The 22076-nt window shown below is 58.6% G+C and overlaps 1 protein-coding gene across 4 annotated transcripts in view; it reads left to right on the top strand.

The window, feature by feature from the left end:
* NAV1 (neuron navigator 1) overlaps positions 1 to 22076 on the top strand; it is a 142546-nt gene that overhangs the window by 54875 nt on the left and 65595 nt on the right. For all 4 annotated transcript variants that reach the window (XM_027565903.1, XM_027565901.1, XM_027565900.1 and 1 more), the window contains 2 exons: positions 6877 to 6979; positions 10178 to 10543. In XM_027565903.1, the coding sequence (XP_027421704.1) occupies positions 6877 to 6979; positions 10178 to 10543 (469 nt within the window). The remainder of the gene's footprint in view (positions 1 to 6876; positions 6980 to 10177; positions 10544 to 22076) is intronic.

The raw sequence follows: 22076 nt of genomic DNA, 5'->3' as shown, positions 1-22076 counted from the left end.
AGCCCTGCAGAGCAGAAGGGCGGCCAGGGCAGGGCTGTGAAGCCTGACCCACTCTCCAGAGGGGGCACTCAGCTTGCAGCCGCTGGGGCAGAAAGCAACGGGTCTCCATGCTCTGGCCCCGCATCCGAGCTCGCCGCCTGGAGCCCACGGGTGCCCGGAGGCAGGCACTGCCCCTCTGTTCTAGCCGGCGGCTCCCACTGGAGGTGCCAAGCCCCTGGCTGTTTCCCAGGAGGATGGCAGCCCTGGCATGCCGGGCACCCAAGGGGGCTGTGCTAACACTGGGAGCTGCCTGCCCTCAGCATTGCAGCAGCGCCCGGCGGCGCCCCCTGGTGGCCTCTCGGGGACAGGCACACCCCAGGATCAGCACAGAGACTCCAGGGGGGTGATGCCTGGGAACCCTGGAGTGGGCTTTCCCAGAGAGAGGAAGGTGCTGTTTGTGCCCAGGGAGCACACTTGGGCTGAGGGCCCAGGACACACTGCCCCGAGGCCTGGCCTCTGGAAGTCAGAGCCTGGTGTCAGTGGGGAGACTGCTCTGAGGCTGCAGCAAGGTGTCCGGGCTCTCAGATGGGACCCCTGGTCGCATTGCCCATAGTGGGGCTTGGACGGTGCAGGTTCCTGGGCCCTGGCTCCAGCCCGGGCACCTCTAGGGGTGATACCCTGGCACCTGCACTTTCAGCCCTCTCCAGGAGGAGAAGAGACATTTACTCAGGCTTCACCAGCTGCAGAGCTCCACAGCCAGACGGTCAGAATTGACTAGAGCCTTGAGTGTCCCCAGCCCCAGCTCCCTTACTCTATCCATAGGGCAACTGAAGCCCAGAAAAGGGGAGTAATTTACCCGAGGCCCCACAGCCAGCTGGCCCGCACCCTACGGAAACCAAATGCCCAGCCCCCCAAGCCGCCTCTGTCCCTCCCCCCCAGCCTCACGGCTCCTCTTGGCCGAGTGCCCCCTGGAGACACGTTACTGAGGGTCCCTGAGCCAAGTCTTCTCATTCAATCAAAATCGAAACTGCTGGTGACAGGCAGACACCCCTGCCTCACAATTCCAGCCCAGGGGAGTCCTTCCTGCCCCCTTCTGGCCCCTGGTGGCTCCTCGCCTTGCCTCACATAGCCTCGTGGCCAGCACCTTGCTTTGTAGCCCTGATGCTGCCTGGGTGCTCTGCCCACTCAGCAGCAGTGGGAGGATCACTTGCTGGTTGAGAAGGTTCAGGCTTCTCCCGGGCAAAGATGGGGACCTGGGAGCCCTCCATGGCAGGAAGCATGGACTGGCCACGCCGTAGGGCTCCGTAACAGCTGCCTCCAACAGTACTGTGCCTTAAGAGGGGGATGACTGAATTAGTAATAGACTAAACTGTTCCACACCGCATGCTGGTAGAGGGGGAGGCTCTGGCACGGAGGCCCACCCCAGGCTCTTGTTGGGGCCTCTGGGCTCAGAGAGGGGTGAGGGGGTGGAGTTGCAGGAGGACCGCTTGGCTCTGCCCGACGGCGGGGAGGTCTGTGTGCAGGGTGCTCTGTCCTCTGTCAGTTTCAGCCCCGCACCAAGCCTCACATGAGACAGAGCCTTCAGAGGCCACGGCCCCTGGGAGTCCATCTAGGGCAGGGTCACTGGCTGCCAGAGTCCACAGAACCCATCCGTATGACCTCTGAGCAATGAGGATATGTAAGGTGGGCTTGCAGTGCCTGCCCCGGCCAGACCTTGAAGGTCATGTCCTAGAGCAGAGAAGACGGACAGAAATGAGTCAGACTCCCAAAGACGTGGGACTCAGTGTCCACAGAGTGGTCATCTATAGACACTGGGGGTCGTGTGGCGGCACAGATGCCCAAGGACATCTGGTTAGGGGTCATGTTGTCAGAGAAATGTGTGTTTGTAACTGGCTCTTAGACAAAGCTATGGTTTTTCCAGTAGTCATGTATAAATCTGAGAGTTGGACTATAAAGAAAGCTGAGCACCAAAGAATTGATGCTTTTGAACTGTGATGTTGGAGAAGACTCTTGAGAGTCCCTTGGGCAGCAAGGACATCCAACCAGTCCATCCTAAAGGAAATCAGTCCTGAATACTCATTGGAAGAATTGATGCTGAAGCTGAAACTCCAATATTTTGGCCGCCTGATGCAAAGAACTGACTCATTTGAAAAGACCCTGATGCTGGGAAAGATTGAAGGCGGGAGGAGAAGGGGACAACAGAGGATGAGATGGCTGGATGGCATCACCAACTCAATGGACATGAGTTTGAGTCAACTCCGGGAGTTGGTGATGGACAGGGAGGCCTGGTGTGCTATGATTCATGGGGTCACAAAGAGTTGGACACAACTGAGCAACTGAACTGTAACTTATTATACTGATATTTTACCTGTGTGTATTAGGGGCCTAAACTGTGACAAATTTTAGAATTTATAGAAGATTTAGGTGCTATCCTTGGGACAATAGGGTCAGGAGAGTTTTTTTTTTCTTTTTGGAAGTTGCTGAGAGAGGGTGTGTGAGAGAGAGAGAGATGCCTCTCTCAGGTCCTCTAGCCTGGGTTTCTAGGTGGATGTAGCTTGTGCTGTCTCAGACAGGTCCTTTACACAGTGGTCACCCCCACTGGTGACATCTGAGTGCCTCTCCACCCCAGGGCAACACGGGGCAGCCAGGCCAGGGCCTCCAGTGCCCGAGCCTCGGGCTCGCCCCTCCCCACCTGGTGGTGCTCACAAGCCTAACCCTCTCCAGCTGGAGTGACGTGCTGTTTCTTTTGAGCTCTGAAATGCTGGGGCTTGAAAATCTTCCTCTTGAGGCACTTCCGTTCCTTCTGTTGGTTCCTGCCTGGTCCATTCACTCGGGATGCAGGAGCCAGTCTACAGGCTGGGCCCCGCCTCAGGCTGAACTGAATGTGTTGCAGGTAAGTCTCAAGTGTTCACTTGGCATCCTCTGAAGTTCACGTCATTGTCAGCCGGTAATTCAAGCTGTGCAGAGCTTGGGGAAATGTGCCTGCTGGGTGAGGGGCCCTGAGTCCCACTCCTTCCTGCATGCCCCTAAATCTCTTGGGGTCGTTGTCCTCTCACCCACTACATCAGGTTTCAGATCTAAGGCGAAGAGCTGGGCAGGGCATGTAGCTCCAGCCAATCCAGGTCGCCCCCCTCACCCTACCCCACTCCTGTGGAGAACTTACTGTGGGCGTAGCACGCAGGACAGCTCTTTAATCCCCCTGACAGACCGGGGAGTGGGTAACACTATTCTCCCCTCTTCGTAGAGCATACAGCTCAGCAGGGTGGTGAAATGCCTCGCTCCAGGTCAGAAGGAATGGGGTGGGAGTTACCGCCAGCACCTGCCCTTGGCTGTGTGGACTGGACCTATGGTACCACTAGGCAGCCCTTCCTTTGGGACTCAGATTGATGGTCTTGCCGTCCGGGGCAGCCTGCTGCCCGGATCAGGCTTCAGGCAGAAAGCACCCTGCTTGCCATCATCTTCCCAGGGCGCTGCCCCATCTCCAGCCCCAGGGACCCCTGTGCTCTACTTCCAGCTTTTCCCTCTGCACTTGTGGTGGGAGACGCAACCACACAACTCTCCATGTGCACGTCTGCGGGGTGGCAGAGTGGGAAGCCTGTGATCCTGATGTGACGGCCCCCACGGGCTGCCGGCCGGACCACGGAGGGATGCGTCTGAGGTGTGTGTGCGTGTCGGAGGCCCTCCGTGGTCATGGAAAGAACAGCCCTGCAGTCTCACATGGGGGAAGTGCCTGGTTTTGAGTCCACCTCGATGGGACGCTGTGTGCATCTGGGTGGGTGTGCCTGCCCCTCCCCCAAGTGTGCGCACCGGGTGCCGAGTGGACTCCTCACAGAGACAGCAGTCTGTCTGTGGTCTCCTATGAGAAACTCCACCCCGGTGCATGCTGGGAGGATGCTGTGGTCTCCTAAGAGACGCTCTGCCCCGGTGCATGCTGGGAGGATGCTGTGGTCTCCTAAGAGACGCTCTGCCCCGGTGCATGCTGGGAAGATGCTGTTTGTGGCGACTGTGTGTTACCGTGGTGATGGCTGGTTTTAGGGAGACTGTTGCCACCTTCTGAGCCTGGGAAGCACACGTCCAGACATCAGCCGACAAAACCTATCATTGTCAGAGTCATGTGGGCCCCGGAAAACACCCCACCCCAGTGAGCCTCGCGAAGATGGTGGAAAAGGGAGGAGAGGGATGACGGCTGTTATCGGTTTGGGGTCAGAGATGGGTAGGGGTGTGGGGTGAATCTTTTTACAGATGCTGCTTATTCGTAATTTAGAGTTAAAAATGTGAAGAGTACAGACACCGCCAGGCTCTGAGGCGCCCTCACCATCCCTCACCTGAGCTGAGCCTTTGGGGAGCAGGGTGATGTGCCCCAATATGGCCACCAGGGGACGCTGCTGGGGCGTGGAGGGATTGATGGGGTGGCGCTTCTGCGACTGTCCTCAGCCCTGCTCCGTCCCAGCTCTGTCCCCGCCTGCCCCCCATGCTCACCTGCTCCTGGGGTGGCACCCTGGTGCCACATGTTCCTCCTTATTACATTTCTGCACCTCCAGCCAGTCACCTCACCCACCCCCAAGAGCCACGGACCCGGTTGGACTGGTCACTTCCAAGGACTTCTGTGGCTCTGATTTGGATACTTTGGGGTAGCTCTGCCCCACTCTACTGGCATGTTATGAGGAGGACCCTGTGTGAGTTAAACACTTTTCTCTGTTTTTTTTTTTTAAGACATCGTCCTAATGGGACACACATCCGTCCATTCTTTTTATGTATGTTGACTGTGGCCAAGCCCATCCATGCTTGTGATGGCCCCTGAGTACCTGCTGTCCTGCCGCTGGTGGCACCAAGATGCTCTGTGAGGTGCAGGGCCCCGCCTCTGGGGCTCAGTGTCTCCTCCATGAAATGGGGCAGCTGCACTGAGCTCCCCCACTTGCCGTGCGCTCCACTCACTGAGGCCTGCAGGGGGTGGCACACATGGTCTCCAGGTGCCCCTTGGTCCCCTCCTCTCTGGACCACTCACCCCTCGGCTGTGTGCACCTTTCCCCTTGTCTCTGCCAAATCCATGGAAAGCATCTCGCTGGCCCAGAAACCCATGTCTCAGCAGCATATTCTTGGTCCTCATATAGGCGTCTTAGGGCCAAGGTTTAAATATACATATACACCTTCTGACCCTGCCTGTTTTCCACGCCAAACCATCATGACAACCATGAAACCGCGCCAGGTGAGCCTTGCCAGGATAAACAGTCACGGGCAGCAGAGGAGTGATGTGAGGAGGCCCGCCCTCATCCCTCCCAGCTGCCAGCCTTCCTCCGCCCCGGAGGAGGGGAGGAGAGGAGAGAGGACTGCGCTGGCCTGGGTGTGGAGCTGCTTCTCGGGAAAGGTGCCCCTGAGGCTCTGGGAGGGCCGTGCACCTGGCTCCCTGCCCCCCTCCCCTGCCCCCACCTCGCTGACAAGGCAGGCTGAGCAGCCGCCAGCCGAACTTAGTCTTGGGGAAAATGCCTCCTGAATTCAGAGATGTCCTCTGTGACAGCTTTTAGAGCCGCACACTCCTGCTGGGTCTGGGTGGGTGGGGGACTCAAGGGCTCTAGGCTGAGACCCCGGGGGTCTGGTTGGGGCAGTTGCCTGGGGCTCAGAGCTGTTGAGTTTTCCCTGTTGCTTTGTCGTCGTCTCTGTGGGCCCCTGACTCTCCCAGGTCACTTTTCAGGGGCACTGAGGGAGCTGTCCACATTCAGTGACTGGTCCAAGGCCCAGGAGAGGCCATGGCTTGGGCGGACGGTGTGTGCGCTTCACAGAGGCGTCCTGGCTGGAGTGCAGGAGTGACGGGGACGCTCTGGAGTGTCCTCACACCCGGTACCCTCAGTCTTTCGGATGCTGTTCCCCCGGGAAGGCGATGGGGTCTGTTTCAGTTTGCTGTGGTCACCTCTCCTCTGTCTGCGGTCATGCCCTGCCTGCAAACCACAACTGGTTCCACAGCCCTGATCCTTCAGGAGTCTGCACTGGGGCTGCGCCCACACACACTCGCCCGGACGTGCACCTCTGGCCTGGGGTCTGCATGCCCAGCCTTCCCGCGGCTGCTCACTGCCCCTCCCCACCAGCATCTCCGGGGCCCTGCACGCCGACGGCCCCTGCAGGTGCTCCCAGTCAGGGCCTGATGCCAGCTCCCACCAGCTCCCAGTGCCGACCCCCAGCACCAACCACTCCCTGGCTCTGGACTCAGCGACATCACAGCACCCTTGCAGAGTATTTCTGCCCCAGAGACTGGCCAACACCACACATCCGGGCACCGCTGCCTCCAAGAGCCAGGGTGAAACACCAATCCATGCACCACGGCAGGCTGGGTATTGGGCAGATGTTCCGGCTAACCCCAACCACGGGGGCCTGGTCTGGAACCTCTGCTAGGAGAAGCTGCTGCTGCTAAGTCGCTTCAGTTGTGTCCAACTCTGTGCAACCCCATAGACGGCAGCCCACCAGGCTTCCCCGTCCCTGGGATTCTCCTGGCAAGAACACTGGAGTGGGTTGCCATTTCCTTCTCCAGTGCATGAAAGTGAAAAGTGAAAGTGAAGTCGCTCAGTCGTGTCCAACTCCTAGCGACCCCATGAACTGCAGCCCACCAGGCCCCTCTGTCCATGGGATTTTCCAGGCAAGAGTACTGGAGTGGGGTGCCATTGCCTACAGGGCACCCCAAAGTGATGCAGGCCAGGGTGGTCCTGTGGGTGTCTGGGAGGACACTGAAGGCTGGTGCCCCTGTCCCTTCCAGGGCTGGGACCTCAGGGGCTCAAGGGTGTGTCCCAGGCCCTCAGGAAGGCCTGAGAGGCAGTCATGTCCCAGGGCCCATCCAGGGATGCAGCCTCTGGCCACCTCGAACTCAGCAGTAAGTCCTCCCCACTCACCCAGCTCCTCTCCTCCCTCCAGACCCTGAGTCCCAGAGAAAGAGGACCGTGCAGAATGTCCTGGATCTGCGCCAGAACCTGGAGGAAACCATGTCCAGCCTTCGAGGGTCCCAGGTGACTCACAGGTAAGAGCCCACTGCCCCTCCTTCCCTATGTGGAGGGCGGGCCCCCCACCTGGGCCGGGGCAGCATGCACTGAGTCCATGGGGGGAGTGCGCCCTTGCCTAGCGTCGGCTTCTGCTGAACACTTTGACTTCATCTCATCAGGCTGGAGCCTCACTGGATGGGTGGAAGGAGGAGCCAGCACGTGGCTCAGGCCGTGACTGCCCTCCTCCACGCCCTCCTGGGTGTCCACTTCCCCGTTGTCTCAAGGGCTTGCTCACTCCCTTCCTCTCCCTGTGCTGAAGCTTCCACATGCCCTTCCTGACACGCAGCAGCCTTCTTACCCCCTCAGCCGGCAAGCGGCCCAGCCTCTGCGCCGTGCGGACACCCTCCTCCAGCCCCTCACGAGCCCTTGCAGCCCCGCCGTGCGGGGCACCCCCACCCTCCTGCCGCGCCTCTCTCTGCCCTGGTGTCCTGGCCCCAGGCTCGGCGTGACTCAGAATTTCCTGCACTGGCTCCTGGGGCTGCCCAGATGAGCTCATGCTGTCAGCTCCAAGGGGGACAGAGGGCTGGGCTACACCCTAGGGGTAGGGGGCAAACCGCCAGGATTGAGAAATCCTGGGGGTGTGGAGCAGGAAGGTAGAGAAGAGTCGGTTCCTCCCCACCTCCTGGGATTGGAAAATGAGAGCAAATAGGCAGTGGGAAAAGGACTTCTCCTGACCCAGGTGTGTGGCCAAGTTATATGCAAACCAAACTTACATACCTCCAGTGACAGAGGACTCATTACTTCCCAGCCATCCCATCCTTGTGGGGTGGTGGTGACTGTGAAGTGGAGCTGAGTCTGGCCTCAGCAGCTCCCAGCTCCCTTGCTGAGATCCCCGTTTCCCTCCTTCCCACGCTCCTCCCCAGCCCTACCCCATCCCCCGCCTGGGACACTCAGCACATCGCTCCCAGACATCTGAAACATTTCCCGTGATAAGCAGAGCCTGCTGTCTCTGTGACTACCTCTGCTCGAGCCAGCAGGATTCTAACTGCTGAAGGAATGTGATGAGGAGGGCCGAGAAGAAAGTGGATGTGGGCTCTGGGAGGCTCTGGGACCCTGTACATCCGTCTCCAGCCCTCCCAGCCCTAAGCAGGAACCCACATGGGACAGGGGTCTGGCTCGAGTCCTCTCACTGTTTTGAGGACCCAGTGGATTAAGTCTTGGATGCCCTCCTTCCCCAGCTAGGGAAGTTGTTGGAACAGCTCAGCCCCACCTTGCCTGCCAGCCCCATGCCAAAGAAGGCCCACGCGCTCTGCTCCTGAGGGGTCACACCCCAGGTGACTCACCCACAGGGCAAGGGCAGCAGCCCCCGTCTCCTGTCCCCACCCCCAACCCCCGCACGAAGGCAGCTTGACGCCGGGCAGGCCCTGCTGCTTTCCGCAGGGGAACAGGAAGGCCTCGTGTGTAAAGTTGACCAGTTAGAGGGCAGCGCCTGGGCCTCTGGCTCGTCTCCCTCTATGGGAGAGGAACCAAGAGCCCTGAAGCGGCCCTTCTGTTTGCTGTGGACCCAGAGCTACTTCCTCCCTGAGCCTTTGGTTTATGTTATTCCTGGTGCACACTCTGATAGCCAAAACAGTGACTCCCTCAGCTTTGATGGCTCTTGTACCAAACGCTTTACATCAATCAGCCCTCCCTCGGCCCTGGGAGCGGACAGGGTGTGCACACAGGGCCTGGTTAGAGGAGGAGCAGCGAGAGGCTGGGGAGAAGGGGCCACGTGCCAGACTCGCCCAGGCTGATCAGGGTGCTTCTGCGTCCAGCGAGCCAGGGGCAGAGCTCCCAGGACAGACACGGGCTGTGTCCTGCAGGAGCTCATGGCCCAGTGAGCACGCCCAGCAAGGCGATTTTCACCCTGGAGTCACAGGCTGCCTGTAGTTTAGTTCCTTTTTGGAAACCTTTCCTCCCATGCTACTTCCCCTATTTCTCTGGCTCGATTCCCCCACAAGGAGAGAGTCTGGGTCAGGGGGCTGGGGCTGCAGAGGAAGTGAGACTGCCCTCTGGCCACCCCCAGCCCGCTCCGGCCCATCACGCCGTCCACCCCACACACGTCCTCCCCAGAGAGGAGCAAGACTGGAAGGTGGGATCTGGGACTGGAAATCAGGGACCCAGGTTTGAGCTAGAGTTTCGGCCACAGACTCAGAGGTGTCTGGAGGTATGTTTGGGATAAAGATGAGTGGTGGGGTCAGGGCTGCCCCCTCACCTCACTGCCAGGAGAACAGAACCGGGGGCACAGCCGCTCTTGGTGCCAAGTTTGCCCTGAAAACAGGCTTCCCTAGAGCGCCCATCCCGACCAGGACTGTCACGCCCTCTTCCTTCTCTCCTCGTCTCCTTGACACGGCAGCTTGTTTTTATTAAGTCCTTACCACGTGAGGCCCAGTCCCGAGTCTCAGGCAGAGAATCCTCCTGCTTGCTCGTCTGACCCGAGCAGCAGGAGTGAGGCCGGCCACCTCCCAGGATCATAGGCGCCCCCTTCAGGGAACTTACATGCTCCCCAAGCTCTGCGTCATTAGAGAGAGAAAGTGCGCAAAGGCTTGGCAGGGCCGGCAGGAGGGCCCAGGGGAGACGCTGGGCAGCAGCCAGGCCAGGAAGCCTGCTCACTGACCGCCGTGCCGTCTTGGTCCTGCGCACCCACAGGGCTTCTACAGGGACCACCATCCAGCTCACCCTGAGCTCATAACAGAAAAGAGGTGCTGGACGCTCTGAGCAGAGTGGATGATCGAGGCTTTCTACTCTTGCGTGACCCCTCCCACCCTGCCACATGGGTTCACTGGGCACCTTCTACATACCAGGCACTTGCATGTGGTCCTTCTGAATCTATATATGATGAAGCTGTTATAGTTTCATCTCCATTTGACAGATGAGGAGATGGAGACTCAGGAAAGTTGATGAGGACTCTGGCTCACTATCTAATAAGTAGAGGAGTCAAACAGGGGTCATATTACAAAATCTGTGCCCTCGGCAGTGGACGGGATCCCTTCCCTTCTGCCCACTAGCCTCTTCCTTTGACACCTGCGCTGACATGCAGCAGGGCCTACACCCTGAGAGGCCACCTGGAGGCCGGGGGTGAGGGTGGGGGGATGCTGGGGCAGGAGTGGGGAGGGAGGCACCACAGGGTGCCTGAGGACAGTGCTCGGGGCTCCCCGCAGGGCCCAAGGGTAACCAGTGCCTTTCTGCCTGCCCAGCTCCCTGGAGATGACTTGCTATGACAGTGATGACGCCAACCCCCGCAGTGTGTCCAGTCTGTCCAACCGCTCATCACCCCTTTCCTGGCGCTATGGCCAGTCCAGCCCGCGGCTGCAGGCCGGGGACGCGCCGTCGGTGGGCGGCAGCTGCCGCTCAGAGGGGCCACCTGCCTGGTACATGCACGGGGAGCGCGCGCACTACGCGCACACCATGCCCATGCGCTCCCCGAGCAAGCTCGGCCACATCTCGCGCCTGGAGCTGGTCGAGTCCCTGGACTCGGAAGACGTGGACCTCAAGTCTGGCTACATGAGCGACAGCGACCTCATGGGCAAGACCATGACGGAGGACGACGACATCACCACTGGGTAGGGGTGGCCTGCGGGCCGCTGGGAGGTGGGCAGTCCGGTGATCGGACGTGGGAAGGGCGGGTGGACCCCGGGGGCGGGGGATGGGGGGGGTGGAGGAGGTGCGGGGGACGGTTCACGGGGACCGCGGAGGAGCGAATAGCCCAGGGAGGCCGAGGGGACCGCAGACAGCCCGGCGCATGGACCCCCGTAGGGTTAGGGCGGATGAACCTCGGCCCGGGGCCGGGGCTGCGCTGTGATCAAGGTCGAGGACCGCGTGCCGGTCCCGGGCAGACGAGGGGGTGGCGTCTGGGGGAGCTGATTGGTCAGCGAGGGCGCCGCGTCACTAGTCCCTGCAGCTGTCACTCTGTGCCTAGCCTCGCCCTCCTGGTCTCCGCCCCCGCCGGCCAGTGGCTCCGGCGGCTGCGTGTGGGCCTGGAGAGTCAGGGTGACAGCGACCCGTCCCCCGAAAGGCCGCTGGAAGAGAGGCCACCGCGTTTGTTGGCAGCCCTGGCCCCAGGCGCAGCACTATCTCCGCTGCCTCCTCCGGGCGCGGCCCTGGCGCCCTCCCTCCCCTGGTTTCTCCTGCAAACCTCTGCCCGCGCTGCAACGTCTATCCAACAGAGCCCGTCGAGCCCTTCTTTCCCGCCTTCTTCCTCTTGTCTCTTTCTGCCCCGGTAAAGCCTAAAGCCGTTTGGTTCGTGGAGCAACTTGGACAGAGAGGCGGGGGAGCAGTCTGGAACGCAAGGGGAGAGGGCAGGAGGAGAGGGGTGCTGGAGTCTCGGTGTTCAAGCCAGGGGCTCCCAGAGCCCGGGGCGCTCCTGGAGGCTCTCGGGCACCCCCACACACCCCCCACATCGGGCACCCCCATCCGCCCACCTGCCACCCCCACCCCTGACTGGCTCCGCCCCCCCCTCACCCGTGACACAGGAGGCTGCAGGGCCCCTCCCCGACCCCTGGGGACCACCTCTCCCCAGTAAACAGATTGAACTGGAGGAGAGTGGGAAGTAGCTGAGGTCCAGGCCATCCACTGCTCCCCACCCCGGGGCTGTACTGGGAGGGCCTGGCAGGGCCCGTTGGGCTGACAGGCTGCTCTGAAACAAAACAGCTGACTCACCAATGGGGCTGTTTACTGGGTGTAAGTCCCAGGGGCCAGCCGACCTCACGCTCGCATCGGCCAGCCCGGGGCTGGGACCTGAGATGGCTGTCCAGCTCCTCCTGGGCACGGAGGGTGTGCTGGGCCACTGGGAGCCTGATCCTTGCCCCAGGAAGCCCTTCTTCTCTGAGAAAGTGTCCGGTCCTGCCCCCTGACAGCACCCAGCTGGAAAGGTCAAAAGCACAAGCCTTGGGGCTGAGGGCTCTGAAAGCCCTGCTGTGTGGGAAGGACCAGGGCCCCACCTGCAGGGCCCCCCACACCAGACAGAGGCAGGAGAGCCGGCGCCCCAAGCACACAGGGGCCATGCAGAGTGCTCCCTGGCCAGGCCCCTGCCCTGGGAGAGAGCCCAGTCTGAGGCTGGCGATGGCACCTCCAGCAGCTGACTGGCTGTGTGAGCTTGGACAAGTCCCTTAACCTCTCTAGGCTTCAGTTTGTCTCTGCTCAGTGCAGACGACTGTAGAACCCGTGCCACGGTGACTTTGAAGGTTAAGTGCTTTCCTCACGGGAGGTGTTTGGAATAGCTCCTGGCTCTTCGTAAATGCTCAATACTCGTTGAGGTGAACTGAAGTCGCTCAGTCGTGTCCAACTCTTTGTGACCCCATGGACTGTAGCCTACCAGGCTCCTTGGTCCATGGGATTTTCCAGGCAAGAGTACTGGAGTGGGTTGCCATTTCCTTCTCCAGTGGATCTTCCCGACCCAGGGACTGAACCCAGATCTCCTGCATTGTAGGCAGACGCTTTACCGTCTGAGCTACCAGGGAATCCCCAATACACGTTAGCTCATATTTATTGCCATTATTCGTATTATTGTTACTATTATTCCTATCATTGTTAAAACGCCCTCTCCGAAGGTCAGTAGGGACTCTTGCCCTCTGTGGGACCCAGACTCGCCCCCCCGGGGACCAGGCGGTCCCGCAGAGCCCCGCCGGGGTTGGCAGCAAGGACCGACGTGTCAGCAGCTGGCCATTCCTGGGGACACAGATGGGGGATGGGAGCCGGGAAGACGCCCTTACCCACCCTCGAGCGCCCGTCTTTGTTCTCTGCCCCTGGATGGCATGTATGCCCTGAATCCGTGTGCGGGACCCTCCCTCCCTGGGTTCACTCTCCCCACAGTCCAGGGACGCCTGCAGTTCCCAGGGGTGCAGAGTGTCTGGGGCGATACCCGCCGGGCGGACCTCACTGTGCCCTGCAGTGCTGGAGCCAGGATAGCTTCACGCAGGCTGCTGCGGTCAGGCTGCACTCAGCAGCCGCGCTCAAAGCCCGTTACAGGGAGTTTCAGTGTTCACCGCCCCACCAGCGCCGCGAGCACAGCAGGCCTTCAGTGCCCTTGAGCAGCCCGAGTTGAGGGGAGTCCGTTTATGTTCCTCAGTAATTTTCACGTAAGCGGTATAGATATAGAAAAAATGGAAAATAAAAATAACGTAAGCGGTTGCTCCTCAGTTACGAGTTTTCACAGTTAAGGGTTGTTTTTTTCTAGAAAGCTAGAAGCGAGGTGTCCTGGGTTCCAGCAAACCTGAGCCATGCTTGCCAGCCTCTCCCTGGCCCTCCCTCCCCCGCTGCAGTTCCCATCCAGGTTTGGTAACTTACCAAGCGCCCTGCTCCTGAGGAAACTGCTTTTCCTACGCATAAAACAGGCAGAGCTGTTCTCCGCTCCCAGCGGCGACTCCTCATCTCCCTGTCAGCCCCTGCCCGTGGTCATTCACTTCCTGCCTCTCCAAAGCCCCAGCACAGGGCCAGCGGGACGGGGTGAGGCCACCCCCTCCCGCTGGCCGATAGCTGCCACGAGCCATCCAGGTGAGCTGCAGACAGCAGGGACCCCCAGGCTTTCCTGGTGCCCGCAGTTACCTGCTGGGGGCCGTCCACCTGGAGCTCTTGCCAAGTTCGCGTTCAGCCCTGAGTCAGATCCCACCCCCACTCCATCCAAATGCCCTGTCCTTTCCTGGGTCGTGCATCCGGCTGAGCTCAGGGAAGGCAGATTCTTCAAACTGAAGCTCAGCAAACCAGGATGACGAAAGGGGATGCTGTTGCCAAAACCACTGTGTACTTAAAGTTAAGTATTTAAACAATTGTGGTAAAATGTGTCTTTTTATATGGCGAATATCTTAACCATGTTTAAGAGTTCAGTGGCATTAATTCCATTCGGATTACTGTGTCACCATCACCAATGTTCATCCCCGGGACTTTTTCATCTTCCCAGACTGAAGCTCTGCACACGTGAGATGCTCACTCCCTCGCCCTCCCCGGCCCCTGCCCCTCCACTTTCTGTCTCTATGAGCCCGGCTACTCTAGGAGCCTCACAGAAATGGGCTCACACAGTGTGTGCCTTTTTCTGATTGGCTTATGTCACTCAGCAGTAGGTCCTCAAGGTTCATCCACAGCAGGCGCCAGAATTTCCTTCCTTTTCAGGGCCAAATAATGTTCCACTGTGTATACACACCACATTTAGCTTATCCATTTACCCATCAATGTGCATTTGGGTTGCTTCTACTTCTGGCTATTATGAATAGCTTGCTATGGACAAGGGTGTGCAAATATCTGCTTGAGAATCTGCTTTCGATTCTGTGGGATGTATTTGCAGTGGTGGTATTGCTGGATAGTTCTGTTTAATTTTTTGAGGAATCACCATACTGTTTTTCACAGCAGCTGCACCATTTTACATTCCCACCAGCAATGTGCAAGGGTTATAATTACTCCACTTCCTTGCCTACAGTTGTTATTTTCTATGTGTTTGTTTTTTAATAACAGTCATCCTGATGGGTGGGAAGCAATGTCTCACTGTGGCTTTAATCTGTATTTCCCTAATGACTAGAGATGCTGAACATCTTCTCTAGTGTTTCTTAGCCATTTACATGTCTTCTTCAGAGAAGTGTTTGTCCAGGCCCTCTGTCCATTTTTTAGGACAGTTAGGCTGTTCGGTTGTTCTGGTTGAGTTGTAGGAGTCCTTTATATATTCTGGATATTGATCTCTCATCAGACACATGATGTGATTTGCACACATTTTCTCCCATCTGTGGGTTGCCTTTTCTTTCTCTTGATGGTGTTCTTTAATGCATGAAAGTTTTCATTTTGATCAAGTCCAGTTTATCTACTGTTTCTCTATTGCCTGCCTGTGGATGTCATAGCCAAGAAATTATTGCCAAATCCACTGTCGTGAACCCTTTCCCCAATGTTTCTCTCCAAGAGTTTTATCACCACTAAGGCTTTTAAAAAAATACAGACTCCATGTCTCCCGCCCTGCCTACCACAGCAGATTCTCTGCTACTCAGGAAGCCGTATTTTTCTGACACTTCTCAGTGATTTGGGGCTAGTCCGTCTTCCCTTTAAGTTAAGAAATCTTCTGCATAGTAACCCCAGCAGCCTCTCTCAGCCTTGATTTGCGTGGGCACAGTGACAGGGGCCTTGTGCGTGCGTCCCAGTTACTTCATTCATGTCCGACTCTTTGTGCCCACCAGGCTCCTCTGTCCACAGGCCTCTCCAGGCAAGAGTGTTGGAGTGGGTTTTCGTGACCTCCTCCAGGGCATCTTCCCCCCTGACGGATCGAACTCTCATCTTCTGTGTTGGCAGGCAGGCTCTTTACCACTGGGAAGCCTGGTGGGGGTGTATTCGCCTGCAAATAGAGTAAGATGACACACAAGCGTGCAAGTGTCCCCTGCCGCCTGCGTCACTTCTGCCCAGTGACTCAGACGCTGTCATCCGGGAAAGAAGGGCCGAGTGGAAGCCTCCATCCAGACGTCTGTCGTGTTCTCAAGGCTAGCTCAGAGTCTCTTCTCCAGACAAAGACAAGCTCGTTCATTTCAGTACTTCCTGAAATGACCCAGATTTCCAGCTCCCTGTTGTTCTCATCACCCCCCTGTGCAAGCAGGTCGTCAACAACCCCTTAACACCGGGCACCTGGACTGATCCTCCTGCCGTGGTCCTGCTGGGATGATGCCCAGGACACAGCGCCGTGGACAGCGCCGGCCTGGCCCTGTCCTCAGTGCCGGTGCGGGACGTTTCTGCCCCTGAGAAGAGAAAAGGGATTTTCTTTTCTTAAAGTAGGAAGGTCTAGGATTTCATCTAAGGAAGGAGATGAGCTCCACAGCCATCCATGGCCCCCAGGGTTGAAGCTGGAGGGGGAGCGGTGGCACCTGTGGAGGGGAAAGCAGGCTCCGGGTACGGGGTGTCCGTGTGTGCTCTGGATGTGCATGTGTGTATATGGGCTGTGTGTGTGCGTGTGTGCATGTTGTATATGGGGTGTGTGTGCATGTCTGTGTCTACATGTTGTGTATGGGGTGTGTGTGCATGTGTGTATGGGCTGTGCATGTGTGTGTGTGCATGTGTGTATGGGCTGTGCGTGTGTGTGTGTGCATGTGTGTATGGGCTGTGTGTGTGTGTGTGCATGTGTGTATGGGCTGTGCATGTGTGTGTGTGCATGTGTGTATGGGCTGTGTGTGTGTGTGTGTGTGTGCATGTGTGTATGGGCTGTGTGTGTGTGTGCATGTGTGTATGGGCTGTGTGTGTGTGTGCGTGTGTGTATGGGCTGTGTGTGTGTGTGTGTGTGTATGGGCTGTGTGTGTGTGTGTGCATGTGTGTATGGGCTGTGCGTGTGTGTGTGTGTGCATGTGTGTATGGGCTGTGTGTGTGTGCGTGTGTGTATGGGCTGTGTGTGTGTGTGTGCGTGTGTGTATGGGCTGTGTGTGTGTGTGTGCATGTGTGTATGGGCTGTGCGTGTGTGTGTGTGTGCATGTGTGTATGGGCTGTTTGTGTGTGTGTGTGTGTGCATGTGTGTATGGGCTGTTTGTGTGTGTATGTGTGTGTGTGCATGTGTGTATGGGCTGTTTGTGTGTGTATGTGTGTGTGTGCATGTTTGTATGGGCATGTGTGTGCATACGTGTATATGGGCCATGTGTGCATGTGTGTGTGTGTGTGTGCACAGGCCATGTGTGCCCTCTCGCCTTGGATGTGGATGTGCCTCTCGCTGTCTCCACGTCCGTCTGTGTGAACGCTGGTCTGGGAAGGCAGACGGGAGACCCAGCTGATCAGCAGCAGCGCTGCCTCTCACACCTTCTCAGGAGCCCTTCGCGTGCTGTAGATTGGTCTCAGCAGCCCTGCAAGACCACACTCCAGAGACCCAGGCTGCAGAGCCTTAGACTGAGCCCTGCGGTGTGCCAGGGACAGCGTGTCTCCAGGGCTGGGTGGTCCCCACCCCGGGTGGTGGCTGCTGTCCCTCCCATGTCCCTCCTCACACCCCCAGCTTGTCCTCTTGAGTGGTGCTGGGGGCCTAGGGACAGATCACATTCGTGTCCTTGGCACTAAACTGCCTGACTTTGAAAACTGTCACATAACATAAACCGTGGGCCCTGGCCTCCTCCAGGCTGGCTCTTGGCTTCCAGACGCAGGCGCCCAAGCCTTAAAGAAACCCTCCTGCCTTGCCGAGCGTCCTGGGACTCAGTGGCCCCCTCCCAGGAAGGGGCGTCACTTGCTGGGTTCCAGATCCCAAGACACCCTCCCCAGTGACCGCATCCTCCTGCAGGCACCGCATCTGCCGGGTTTGTTGGGAAGGAGGCAGATCTGCCGTGTGACTGGCCGGGAGCAGGCTCGTCCTGCTCAGCCTGCCTCCTGTTTCCCGGCGGGCATCCCGCCCGTAGACAGGGGCCCTCAGCCCAGCCTGTGCCTGTGGGACCCAGGATTGGGGCAGAGGCTGAGGCCGTTCCAGGGAGGACCCAGCATTCAGGTTCAGGAGGGAAGCCGGTTCTGCCCTTGCAGGCTGTCACACCTGGAAGGGATGGGCTGCCTGCTGTGTCCCTGGCAGGAGAAGAAACAAGACGTGGATGGGGGCTGCATCTCTGCGGGGTGACACCCGGCGGGACGTTGTCGCCTGCAGACTTGTGCACGTGGCCTCGGCTGGCAGCCTCTGGGTGCAGGGAAAGGGGCCTCTGGGCCTCTGGACTCTGTCCTGAGCCCCTGCTAGCTTGCTCTGCGGCCCCAAGCAAGCCCCCAGCCCCTCTGAGTCTCAGTTTGTTTGTGTGTCAGAGGGTCATCATTTGTGTCTTGGGAGGGTCAGGTGGAAAAGAGAAAAGTGTTCTTTAAAGAGTGTAAAGAGCTGTTGGTTGAAATGTGTTTATTCTACTCCCAGCATACTGTCCTGTTCACCTGACTGGCGGCCTCTGTCTTTATGAGGAGCTGTTAGTGTGTCTGGGTAAGCTTTCTTAAACCTACCACCTGAGTTCGAGTTTGGGCTTAGACTGTTGTTCGGGGTAACCTTGTTTTGCTTTTTGACAGCGTCTTGATGTTCTTTTCGTCCTATGGTGTGTAGTTAAATAAGCCGGCCTTTGTGAGCAGGCTTGCCAGCACGGGCCAGCTCGGGCCCGTGGCGGCTGGTGGGGTTGCCGAGCGGTGTGGAGCCGGCTCAGGGCTGGACGGGGCCCGGCTCTTGTCTTGAGCTGGGGGCCCGCTCTCCGTTTGTCTGAGTTCCCTCGGCTGGAAAAGGCAGCAGTGGTCATGCCTGGTCTGTAAGGCTCATGCGAGGACTGAATTAGAGAGTACGCTTACTTCATATATAATGAGCGTTAGATGTTAGCCGTTTGGTGACTGACGGTAGCAAGCTGGTGGCCGTCAGCAGTCACAGGCACCTTCTGAAATATAGGACGGTTTTTGGAAGTGTGTGCTGACCTTCACTCTTGAACGTGATGTTTCTGAGCCTCAGAGGGAACGTGACAAACTGAGGAAGCGGGAGGACTGCGTCCTGAGCGCTCCTGCCTGTTCACGTGGTGCCCTCGTGTGGCTTGGAAACCCTGGCCATGGGGCCAGCTTGCAGCTGTAGCGAACTGATTGCACCAAGCACTACACACGTGGCCGTGGCCCCTTCCTGCCACGACAGGGCTGCCCATGCCTTGAGCGTGCATGTGTGTATATGAAGCGTGTCCTGGACGGGGTCCCCAGAAACAGAACTCGAGACAAGGTTTGAGTACAAGCGGTTTATTTCGGAGACAATTCCAGAAAGCCCTGACAGGCGGGGAAGTGGGTTGGGGAGAAAAGGAAGGCAGTGCAGGACTCGCCGCTGTGGTGGCTGGACTTGGGGGTCCTGGGGGAGGGCGTGCCCGCCCAGAGGGCCAGGGGGTGGGGCATCCCGGTGTTTCCCGCTGCTCCACAAAGGCCGAGCGTCACAGGTGCCTGCAGAGGGGCTCTGTCTGTGCTCCAGGGAGCAGCCACTGCAGGGAGGGTGTGGGGGCAGCTCGGGCAGCATCAGTGATGAAGAGGGAAGACGGGAAGAGAAGAGGCTGTGGAGTCAGATCCCTCAGTCTGCTGGGAAGGAGGGGTGGCTTTAGAGAGCTGCTGGCTTTCAAAACACCCATAATTCCTAAAAGAGAACAGCGAAAGCACTGCTGAGTCTGTGTGGGGTTCATCAGGGTCACCGAGTCTGTGCGGACCCAACAGGGTCACTGGAAGGCTGCAGTGAGCCAGGTACTCCAGAGGGGCAGCTGGATGTGTGCAGGTTGCCAGGGCAACGGATGCAGGCTGAGGAGGGCCCCTCAGTGTGTCCTGTGACCTACAGTTGAGCTGCTGGGCTTTCCTTGAGTTTGCGGACATATAAGCTCATTGACAGTCAAGATGGACAAGGGCTACAGCAGCTGTTGAGAGGGATGGGCTCATCCCCACCAGCCTGCCTGTCCGCCTGTCTCTCCTCTTTCATCCTCAGCCTCCCCCTTTCTCTGATGCCTTCTGCTCTGGGATGAGCTCACTGGGCTCACGGAGTGCCTGGACAGTCCGTGCCGTCTGGTATTACAAAAGGGGCCCAAGTTAGGAGGAGGTTCAGACCCCATCTCTGAGGCTTTGGGAAGGCTGCCGTCCATCCTCGTGGGGATGGTGAAACAGGAATAGAGTTGTGGTGAGGACGTTATGGAATATGTTGTAATGACGCGCTTGGTAGACAGCAGGCGCGCAGCAAATGTCACCTCCCTCCCTCCTCTTGGTCGGCCACTCGAAAATAGAAGCCGTGAAAGTCTGAAAGTCATCTGCAGAGGGAGCTCTCCTTCCTGAGCGGGTGATGCCTGGTCACTCACCGTCTTTTCCGGGCACACCTCTCACCTGAAGCCTCCCCAAATGCACCCCATTGCACCACTATGCTATTCGACTCTGGGTCTTCCTGGAACTTGTGTGTATAATTTTTACTGAAGTAACTTGTGCTCTTTTATAATTCTTTAACAATTGCATAGCATGTGTGGTTTACAAAACACTATCTTATTTAATCTTAATGACTCTGTGAATTAGGGTATTCTTTTTCCTAATTTTAGGCTTCCCTGGTGGCTCAGATGGTAAAGAAAATCTGGCTGCAGAAGACCTGGGCTCGATCCCTGAGTCGGGAAGATCCCCTGGGGAAGGGAATGGCAACCCACTCCAGTATTCTTGCCTGGAGAATCCCACGGACAGGGGAGCTGGGGGCAGCTACAGTCCATGGGGTCGCAGAGTCAGACACGACTGAGTGACTAACGCAAACTAACTTCCCAGGACAAAAGAGAGGAAACTGGGACTCGGCCTCGCCGGCTCGCTAGGAGCTCGCAGCTTGAAAGTGGCGGACCAGAGCAGAGCCAGGCCTCTGACCCACACACCCCCTTCCCCACCTCACGGTCCCCTGCCGGTTCCGGCTCACCTACCTCCTCCCTCTGCCCCTGGGGACCTCTCCCTCCGTGCGCCGTGCTGGGGCCCTAAGCTTGGCAGCGGCAACCACAGGCCTTCCTGCTGCTGCAGTCAGAGCTCCCTGGGCACCAGCAGGCGTGCCGTTGGCAGGCCAAGGGGTCCCTGTGGGAGGCTTCCTCGATCCCCCTGAGCGACTGCTCCGTCTGCAAGGATGGGGTTGCGCTTTGCAAACCACAGAGCAACCACTGCGGGGAGCTCGGGCAGAGGAGCGCCCACCCTGTGAGTCCAGCTCTGCTGACTGGGGCCCAGAGGCCCCAGGATGTCCCAGGATGCTGTCCCAGGATGCTCGAGACGGGCCCCTCTGGTCTCTGGGCTATTAGATGTCTCTGGCCAGGCAGCAAAGCACCATTCATGGTGGCTGAAGGAGGGCCAGCCAGCCAGGTCGTGCACTCACCCGCTGAGCTGTGAATGGGCTGCCCCCAGAGGCTCTCCGCCGCATGTCAGGGATGATGGACCAGTGCAGGCAGATGCATGAAGGTCTGGGTTTGAAAAACAGGCAGAACAAGCCAGGTCCAGAGACCACAGGCAGGCAGCTGTGCAGGACAGACTGGCACCCGTGAACGCACAGGACAGGACTCGGAGAGATGGGTGGACAGGCTGATGCCGGGTCTGGTGCCTTCGTGACGGGCAGCTGGGGATGCAGGTGAGAGCTGTCCAGATGCGGTGTGCGGGGCTGGATACAAAGAGGCTGTGTGCGCACAGGCCCTGCTGGCCACGGAAGGGGACGGCACCCAGACAGGCCAGGGAGTCTCGGAGAGGTGCAGGGGACTGTCCAGCTCAGAGAGCGGGAGGGACTAGGGTCTCATAGCCTGCCGCCCTGCCCACCTTGGCCAGCTCGAATGAAGAGGGTCTGCCATGCGCCCTGCGCCGTCTTCCCAGTGCGGCCTCTCCTGCCAGAGGCAGGGACGCGGCCCTGCCGGAGCTGCCGCCCTCCTCTCCTGATCACTCCCCCGGCCCCATCAAGCCTGTTTCTTGGCCCCTTTCTCACTGGCCATGTTTTCCATCTCTTAGCCTCCTTATCTGGCTTCTGGCTGAGCCCTTGTGTGTCCAATGACCAGGGGCTGTTCAGGAGTGACACCGTCTCCGTGGGTGCAGCCACGCGGACAGGCCCGGGTGTGGGACTTGTGGCAGCAGCGGCTTCCAGGACATGGTCTTTCTGCCGAGTGTCATTAGAAGAGGAGGGCCAGCCGCCCGTCACTCGCCCCATGGCTGCCCCGAGCCTGTGCTTAGCCTTGCCTGGAGGTTCCCGTGTGAGGTCCCGCCCTTCCCAGCTCTGAGAAGGCAGCCCCGCGGTCTGGGCGGCCGCAGCTGTCCTGTCTCTCGTGTCTCCTCCGGTCCCTGTGGTTACTTTCCTGTTCTTGGGAGGCTGGCGACCTCGGTGGTGCCCTCCAGAGGCCTCCCGCCCTGGTTTCTTCTCAGTTGGTCGCTACTGCCTGCATGAGCCTGGATGATGACTTAAGCTTCACCATCCAAAAGGAGAGGGTGACACTGCCCTCCTCAAGCTGCTTGTTCATGTGGTCAGTGAGGCACTTGGGGGATACACCAGGGAGAAGTCATCATTCTTAAACTCGTGCACAAAAGAGAGATGGCAAACAAGCCAACAGGCGACCCCGGTAGGTCAGGCGGCACTGTGCACCGTAGGGGAAGGTGAAGCAGGGGAGGGCAGAGTGATGAACGCGGGCTGCTGGAGAGCACGTCAGGGAAACTGTCCAGAAGAACATG

The sequence above is a fragment of the Bos indicus x Bos taurus genome, chromosome 16 (genome assembly GCF_003369695.1).
Source record: "Bos indicus x Bos taurus breed Angus x Brahman F1 hybrid chromosome 16, Bos_hybrid_MaternalHap_v2.0, whole genome shotgun sequence".
NCBI classification, from domain to species: domain Eukaryota; kingdom Metazoa; phylum Chordata; class Mammalia; order Artiodactyla; family Bovidae; genus Bos; species Bos indicus x Bos taurus.
The sequence above is the reverse complement of the archived record's forward strand: the minus strand, read 5'-3'. Positions and strand labels throughout refer to the sequence as shown.